General features: G+C 50.3%; 1 protein-coding gene across 1 annotated transcript; it reads right to left on the reverse strand.

Moving 5' to 3' along the window:
- Nucleotides 1–4,827: 4,827 nt before the first annotated feature.
- DDX49 (DEAD-box helicase 49) lies at nucleotides 4,828–9,125 on the reverse strand (the record flags this gene model as incomplete). Its single annotated transcript, XM_010173398.1, has 11 exons — nucleotides 4,828–5,004; nucleotides 5,280–5,351; nucleotides 5,727–5,815; nucleotides 6,392–6,466; nucleotides 6,837–6,934; nucleotides 7,380–7,456; nucleotides 7,758–7,833; nucleotides 8,140–8,280; nucleotides 8,419–8,606; nucleotides 8,715–8,836; nucleotides 9,083–9,125. Coding segments are annotated over 11 exons (1,158 nt in total), but the record flags the coding sequence as incomplete, so codon positions are not given.
- Nucleotides 9,126–9,130: the final 5 nt, after the last annotated feature.

Here is a 9,130-nt window from a genome sequence, read left to right on the forward strand (position 1 = left end):
CCCTACCAAAAAAAAGCAGCAGCTAGAATAATGCTGGAAATGAGACAGTTGTAAGAGCAGCAACACTCAAGATACAGGAGACACGGCAGCTCCAGCAACAGGTAATCCAAAGGAGCAGCACTTACACGCCCCAGTCAGCTCACAGCTGAAGCTCCTGTTTTCCCAAGGGCTGGTAGAACAACAAGTTGAGAGAGGATGCTGTGTATTATCTCTGCCTCCTGTTTCCACCAATGCTGGGCTAACAGGGTTTCAAATCCCAGCAGGCAACAGACAGAAAACATTTCACTCTAGCTTTACTGTCTGGAGATATTAATGTCCAGACCTTGTTATGGGTAGATGAAAACAGTGTCTGAGCCTAGAGATTGGTGGCATGAGTGTCACCTCTCCTGTGGTCTCAACATGGGAGCAGCACAGCTTGTGACATTTGGGCTTGGGAATTCAAGAATGATACTGGGAAGTACTGAGCAGAGATGAAGGGATGGGGATGAGGCACCGCAACGGGTTAGTGCTGTGCTCACAGCTTCTCCGTGTGAGGCTGGAGCAGAGTCTTCTGCTCCTTGACGACTGCTCTCCCTCCCAGAGGTGACAGGAATCCAAAGCAAGTCATGCAGGGATGTGTTCCCAGGAGACAGAGCTGCTGCACGGAGTGAGAGATGGGTATGAATTAAACGGAGATGTCAAGGAGGTTTTCTTAGCACAGAAGAAAGAGAATCCTGGGTGTTCCTTCCCTCTGTCCTGTTTTTGGAGTCCTGATGCTGGTAGGGAGGAACTGAGGGGGTTAGTGTCAAGCATGTCATACCCAGAGTGAAGACTCATGTCCGGGCAGCTGCAGTCAAGCCCTGAATGAGGGTGTGCCACAGACAAAGAGGTAATCAGCAAAAAGTGGCAGGGAAGAGCTTTAAGGTGCAGCAGGGAGGGTGAATGTTCAACAGAGAAACTGCAAGGAGCTGGGAGGAGAGCCCTGGAATGGAGGAGGCAGCAAAGCTACGATGGAGCGCTGCAGGAACTCGGGATCAGTTCTGCCCTGCAAGTAAAGGGAAAATCCTGGGGCTTGAAGCACTGACCCAGGAGGATCCTGCCAGCAGCAGCACCCAGCTGGGGCCTGACTGCTGCATGGGCAAGGCTTGGGGACAGACAGCCCTGTCACCTCACTGTCTCCCTGCTGTCTCAAGCCAAATCTTTAATATCCAGCTGCCCAGCCAAGAAGCCCTGTGCTGTATTTCCTTCCAAACGCAGACCAGAGCCAGCAGTGAGGCCATCCAGAGCTCACCAGTTGCCATCTACTGGTTATCCTGGCAGCAGATCCCACCCATGACTGCACATACAAGCTGCCTGGGCGAAGGGCTTGGAGGGGTAAAGGCCTTTCCTGGTAGAAAAGCTTGTTAAGCAGCTTTTTAAGACTATCAAAACAGCTGAGTTTGTGTTTGCAAAGAGCATCCAAAGATAAAGCAGCAGCTGACAACAGTGCAGGCTGGACCAGGGAGATTTTGGCCAGCACGAAGGACCTGGGTGGAGGTACAGCCGTGTGAAATGCCCACAGAGATGGGGTGTGGGCACCAAGCACAGCCCCTGCGAGGGGAGAGGTGAAAATGGCTGCACCTGCAGCCAGCAGCAGCAAAGCTGGAACATGAGCTCCAATGCAGCACTGCTGTCTCAGCAGAGAGAAATCAAAAGCCCAGCCCAAAGATGACCCCAGACTATTTCATTGCAGCTGCCTTTTCTTCACTGTAGAGATCCAGAGCTTTCCTGCCTGATACAGCATCCATAGATGAAGGAGGTGCCAGCCCCTGAAGGTGACTGCAGTGTTACCAAACCTGTCCCCACTTTCCACATTTCCTCGTTCAGCAGAAGTGCTGGTGTGGAGGATTTATCAAATGCTGTGTATCTCAGCCAGGAGAATCCCAGCCTCTCCCTTCTCCTTGCAAAACTTCTGGGGAGCACTCCTCAGAGATGTTTGTTCCTCCCTAAGAGAGGCAGAGATGGGGGGAAACACTCCAGGAACAGATAAATATTTCCTTCAACAGCCAGTTTTGGCACGTGCCTACAGCCCCATCGGTGTAAAGGCCAGGCAGAATTGTCCCACAGGGTGAGGGACAGAGGAGCACATGCTTGCTGAGCCCCTCGGGTGCTGGTTTCACACCCCGAGGAGACAGGAGGATGAGGAGGGCTGGCACAGGTGCAGGAATGTCCCCTCGTGCCCACCCCAGCACATTCCCCACACCAGCATGGTGTTCAGCACCCGCACATGGTCCGGGTGAGAGACAGGCAGCGATGATCTCAGATGCTGAATTGAGAAGAGTTTCCATGGCAACCCAGCCAGGGAACCCCTCCAGAGCTGGGGAGCTGGGGCTGAAGGAGCGGGGAGAGCAGAGAGGCAGGAGGCACAGGCGAGAGGCGATGGGCACAGCGGGCGGAACGGGGCAGCCGTGCTCGGGCTGGTTCCTGCACAGCACAGACAGGGAAGCGTGTGAGCACCTGCTGGCAGGCAGAGCCAGGCAGGGGAGGGTGGGTTTACAGCCAAAACACAACCTAGGCTGTGATGAGAAGGAAGTCTTTGTATTCCTAGGGGATCCCAAAGGTTTATGACAATGCTTAGAAACTCCAGAATGGAATATCCTGCTTGGGGGCAGTACTGACAGCACGTACAGAAACATCACCCAAAGTCCTTTTGCCCTGGGCGAGATGTAAATTCCTAATCTGGGAATTTAAGGCATCTTTCTACATCCCAACTAGCACAGCAACCTCTTTTTCTACTTGGCCACTCCCCAAACTGGTTATCTGAAGCAAGAATATCTAGTCAGCACTACACAGAGCTCTTCTTTCCAGCACGTGTCCTACCCTCACAGAGAAGGCTGCTCAAGAAAGACAAGGGATGTATTAAAAGGAATTTTGAATCAAGCTTCAAGACAAAAGCCTTGATCAAACCCCACATGTCACACGTGGAAGGAGACAACCAGAGAAATCCCCACCAGGCTGAAGTAAAGACACTTCAGACAGCAGGTTAAGTGTCTGTGAGAGGGAGGGGAACAACTGACACTCAAAGGCCATATCAGCACCCTCCCCAGAAATGCAGGAGCAGCCTGTCCCACAGAGGATGTCTTTTTAATCTACAGCTAACAGGCTTGCTCCATAAATTAGCATGCACGAGGCTGTAGGAGTGTTTAGTATTCAGAAAGCATCAGTCTGATACAAACCTATTTACTGCTGCTGCAGCAGCTGCCACGAGTGACAGTGAGCTGTGCTACCAGGCAGGCTATCGAGTGCTTTTTTCCTTCCTGGAGGGCACCCAAGAGGAGAAAGTAAGGAATATTTTCAGGTATCTCTGAAACCCCAGGCACTACCACACCCATCTCACCATGGCCCTGCACCTCCCAGGCCCATGTCAGCTTCATTCCCAACCTGAAGGCACCAGAAGGTCCTGCTGCACGTGGCTGCAGGATTTTCCCTGAGGGAAACACCAGCTTTCTTCTGTGCACAGACCACACCTGAGTCAGGCAAAGGTATCACAGGGACTACACGCTCCCAGGAAAGGAGCTGAGCTCAGGTTGCATCAAGTGACAGAGGGATATAAAACCCACAAGAAGCTCAATCATTACCCAACTCATCTCTTGAAATAAAACTGATTTTATCTCCAAGCTGCTTGCCCACACGAGTACTGCTCGCTGCCTCTGAGATCCCACAACTCCCCCATGTGTTGGAGAATGTCAAACATCCAGTCACTCATTGAGATAAATATTTATTTGGGCACTGACCATAGAAATTATTTTTATAAGCCAGAGAACAGAAATAACAGATCTTCAGTCTCAAGTCATAGAAAGCTCTGACCATTAAAGAGGATCCACGGAGGATCAAATGTGACATCAGAACAGAGCTGGCCAAACTCTGGCCTGAGCTACTCTGGGCTTTTAAGCTCCGTAAGGAACCACAACGGTTTCTTAGTAAGAGCTCAGCCCCCTCCAGCCTAACCAACCTCCTGTCCCAAACATACGTGATACAAATCTACACGAGGAAGCCCAGAAAAATACAGAGCAGACCCAAATATAAACCACTCTGGTTACTCTTGGATGGTAGAAGAAACAAGGCACTACTGGGACTCTTCTGTGCCAGAAACGGTCTTTTAACTGATTATCTGGGAAAGCAGAGACCCCAGCAGTCCCAGTCTCCAAACCATGACTCTGCTGTCCCTAGGGATAGCAGCCCAAGGCTGGAGACTGAGCCAAGGCAGACAATCACAGGCAAGAGCATCACTTAAATGTATAATTAGAATTATCCCAAGAAGACCCCAGGACCAGGCACACAATACAACCTCCCCACGTGTTCCAGGAATTTTCCTCTCGGAAAACTCCGGGCTGTGGCACAGATAGGGGCTGAGCTCATTTTGTCACAGTATTTTTAGACTCTGGCTCAGGGGAGAATCTGTTGATATAAACAAGCGTGAGTGGCAAGGACCAGCCCTTGAAAGGGAAAGAAAGAAAGAGCAATGACTAAATGAAGGGGGAAGAGAGAGAGGATCTTTATTTCCCTTCACGTCACCAAGAATTCAGGTCTGGCTTGTCCTTTGCTGGAGGAAGGAACCACGCTCTTGAAAGACATTCTTCCAGGAGACTGACCCAGCCTGCCAGGAATGGCCCAAGCCTGCAGCATCATGCAGGAAGGAAAAATAACAGAGACAGTTTATCAAAGTGTCCCTTCTCCCCTCAGCCACCTTCCCCACACCCTCCAGCACTGATTTCAGGTCAGAAGTGTCCACATTACAAGGTGTTAGATCCCAGTATTCCCAAAGCAGCAGCAGCGTCAGGGCAGTCCGAGCTGAGCCAGAGGATGATGCTATTTCTCCTCCGTAGCACGCAGTTTGTTCCGCCGCTCCATCCTCTTCTGCAGTTTCCTCTTCAGCTGCAGCTGCTTTTTCTTCTGCAGTGTCTGCTGGATCTTCTCACGGCATTCCCTGTTTTTCTTCTTGATCTTGGCTAGCTCTGCCTTCCTTTTTGCCTCCAGATCTGGATCCTGCAATGGCAAATACCAGGACACTAGTGACATGCCTCGGGACAGTGCCAGCCCCTTTGCCTTTCTTAGACACCCACACTGCTTTCTAGCCTGGCTGCAAAAGTCTGCAATGCACTTTTTAATATCAGTCACCCTTTAAGATAAAACTTCACCACCCTGAAGGGGAGCGAGGCAGACACACCACAGCAGCGAGGGAGGAACTGTCATTCCTTCTCCACATCAATGGCATTACACCAGCTACTGATCGAGGTGGTTTATGCAGCAGCAATTCTCACCTTCCCTTCAAGGATCATTTGTTTCCGCTTATTTATTTCTTTCTTCTCATCAAAATCCATTCCCTCCAGTTCCTGTCAAAAGCAAAAATACAGCAAGGCAATGAGTAACCAAGCACTGAGTCTGACACGGAGGAAAGCAGTGCAGCTCTAAAGGGTCCACACATTGGGTAGCCTGCAGACCTTCCCCCCAAAGTACCAGCCTCAACACTCAGCAGCACAAAAATGTGCACTAATAGAGCAAATCCAGGGAAGATAACTAAAACCACCCTCCCCACACACAGCTCTGTGTGCTTCCACTAGAAAAAAGAACAACAGTTCTTATTTCTGTGCTCGAGAGCAAAGCTGCACATCCAGAGCTGTGTGTTAGACTGCAACAGATCTGGTTACACCCAGCTGCCCAACACCTCCAGTCCTCTGAGCAAAGGGGCCTCGTGTTTGCACACTTACTATTTCACATTCCCTCCTGGTGACGTTCACTTGGGTGAGGATGTCAAGCACAGACTGCTCCTCCACGGAGAACTCCTGCAGCTTCAGTTCTAAATCGGGGCGAGACATTTACAGACCGTGGTTGCTTACAAAATCCAGGGGCAGATTCTCAACTAGTAAAAAAACCCACTGTAGTTCCCCTGATTATCAGTGGAATTGTTGTCACACGCTATGATCACTCTGACTTCTTCACACTACAACAAAGGATTAAATCCTCCCCTCTGCCTACAATTCCCAGAGCACAAGGCGTTGCATTTATTAGGTCTACTAAAAAATGATGAAGTCTAACCCTATACAAAGCAAACCTGTTCTTTCTGTCCACATCAGCAAGGAAGAAGCTGGCTGCTTTAATAAAAAGATTACAGAGAAAGTTCAAAACACTGTTTCTCTTCCACTAGAAATAGCAGGAAAACAAACACGTTCACGCCTGCCATGCTCAAGAGCAGAATCAAAGCTGATGGAGAATCAAGTGCTCCTGCTCTTTTCCAAGCCTGAGCCAGGGAAGAGAAACCACTTTTCTGCTGATGGTACATTCTGCGCTGATGAAATCAGTGCTACAAGTACCACAAGCACAAAGGAACATCTGTGATCCCACATTTTAGCAGCATTAATGGTGCTCTACTTACTGATTTCCTCCTCAATAGCATGGACGAGATGGATGTCGTACTGCGTCACCAGTGTAATAGCCATTCCTTTCCGACCTGGATGATGAAAACACAGTGATAGATGAATCCTGACAAGCAAAGGGAGATGAAGCCCAACCCATGCCAAATTCCATCCATCCCCACGAGTCAGCCCTAGCACATTATGGTGACAGGGTGCTCAGAGGAGTCTTTATTTGCTCTGTGGAATCAGTTAACTAGTGGTGCGGATCAGACACAAGTCAGGGTGATCCTCATTGTGATCTTAAGGCAGGATGCCGAGCCGGTGATCTGAGGAGATGTGGTGCTGACTGCAAAGACTGCACTGCAGCTGCTGGGAAGCCTCCTCACACCAGTTCAGGGCTCAGCCCCAGCACTGGGATCCCAGTTTTAGCCAGTAAATAAATGGCACATGGTTTTCCCTGCTCACCTGCGCGGGCCGTCCGGCCAACACGGTGAATATAGATTTTCGGCAGGCCGGGAGTGTTGTGATTGATGACAACTTGTACTGTGGGGATGTCCAAACCTCTAGAATACAGGGAAGGAGAAGAGAAGTTAAACACTTTTTAGCATATGCAGTTTAAGTTCCTGCCTTCTGCTTTCTCCAAGAACCTCATATTCTCAGGAATATAGTCTTTATTGGCTTGGGCTGATTCTAGGCCAAACTCTCCCAAAAGGCAAGGTCAGCGTGCAGCCTGCCATTCCCTCCTAGACCCAGAAACATGCTAAGCCTCACAGAAATCATTCTGCTGCACACCTGCTGCAGCAAAACAAGCCAGGATCAGAGCTACATCAGACACAAGTGGGCTCCAAAACACAGCTCTGAGATGTTCTGTGATGGAAGTGAACAACCCTGTCCTACCCAAGTGGGGGGAATTTAAATCTCTCTTCTTGCTAAACCCAGCTGAATCTCCACAGTAGTTCTCGTGCTTAAAAAGCACCTTTGGCAAAAGAGACCACGTTTTTCCCTTACCTGGCAGCGACATCAGTGGCAATGAGAATCTTAAAGATGCTGGACTTGAACTTTGCTAAAGCTGCAAATCGTTGCCGCTGTAAAGAGAAGTGTCTGTCTGAGGGATGGAGCTGACATAAAATCATCGAATCCCAGACTGGTTCGGGTTGGAAGGGACCTTAAAGCTCGTCCAGTTCCAACCCCCCTGCCAGCAGCAGGGACACCTTCCACTAGACCAGGTTGCTCAAAGCCTCATCCAACCTGGCCGAGAACACTTCCAGGGAGGAGCAGCCACAGCTTCCTTGGGCAACCTGTTCCAGTGTCAACAATTGGACATTGACATCTGGCTCAGGGATGCAGCTGGAAACATCCATCTCCCAGGTTTGTCCCATCACTCACCTGTTTCATCATGGAATGCAGAGCTACAGAAGGAAAGTTGTATTTCCTGAGCATCATGTTCAAGACTTGGCAGTCCCTTGAGGAAAACAAAACAAAACAAAACAAAACACAGTAATTAGAATCTAAAAGGAATGTAGAGCTGATGGATCAGGACAGAGCTGGGGTTCCTCCATAAAGCAGCTTGACCTTCTGGCCTGCTATGTTTCTGGGTGACTCTTCAGCCCCAGATTTCTCCCAGGAAAAGGTGCTTCTTTACAAATTTCAGAACAAACTAAGGAAGCAAATACCATCCCAGCCTAACAGAGCGTGAATTCGGGATCTGAACTAGAAATGTAAAGGCACATCTACGTGAAGAGTGATCACAGGGAACAGTGTCACTCACTTGCAGGTTTTGGTGAAGATAATAATAGACCAGTCCTCGTGCTCATCCTGGAAGGTCTGGATTAAATGGACGAGGTAGGCATCCTTGATGGCTTCGGGTACAAGCAAGTAGCGCTGGTCCAGTTCATCCACCGTCCGCACCCTGTGGGGAGGGGAAGGCAAAGCACCAAGAAACACGGGTTTGGTAAGTGAAGATGGAACACGAGATGAAAGGCAGCAAGGAGACAAGATCACAGACAGGAAAGAGATTTCAGGCAGAGCAGAGAGGATGGAGACTCACTCAGCCACAGCCTCCCAGAAGAACGGTCTGTTGGCAGCCAGGCTCTTCAGCTCCTTCAGCGTGTCGGTCAGCGTGGCGCTGAACAGCAGCGTCTGTCTGCGAGCTGGAACAGCATCCAGAATCACCTCCAGGTCCGTGGTGAAATCAGCACAACCCTGCTCCAACAGCCGGTCAGCTTCATCTAAAATCTAACCACAGCCACAAATAAACACCATCATCTGCGCGTGTCCCGGCAAAACTCAGAACCTGGAAAGCATTTAAATCAAAACCTAAAAAATAAAACCAACTTGCTTTACCAAGAACTTTATTTTTTTAAGGCTGAAGGTGTTGGAGCTGCGGAGATGATCTGCCAACCTGCCGGGAGTAGCGATGACAACGTGGGGTTTCCGGGAGAGCTCCAGCGCCTGCGCCACCATGTCTGTGCCAAGAACCAGAGAGACGAGTTACAGGTGACTGAACAGGGACCCTCTGCTCTGGAACACGCCACGCTCCTGATTCCCACCCACCACCACCCCCCCGGGCGCTGGGTAACGGCTCCTCAGGGCAAAGAGAACAAATTGTGGGGAAAAAGAACCTCCCCAGGAGCTCTGCTCCTTCCCAGCCCCACCGTACCGGGGCTGGAGGGGGAGGATGGGGGCTCTGGCCCCCGTGCAGCAGCACTCACCCAGGCCGCCCACCACCACGCAGTCCTTCAGGCCGAGGGGCTTCCCCA

The sequence above is a fragment of the Antrostomus carolinensis genome, unplaced genomic scaffold, assembly GCF_000700745.2.
Source record: "Antrostomus carolinensis isolate BGI_N321 unplaced genomic scaffold, ASM70074v2 scaffold6608, whole genome shotgun sequence".
Lineage (NCBI taxonomy): Eukaryota > Metazoa > Chordata > Aves > Caprimulgiformes > Caprimulgidae > Antrostomus > Antrostomus carolinensis.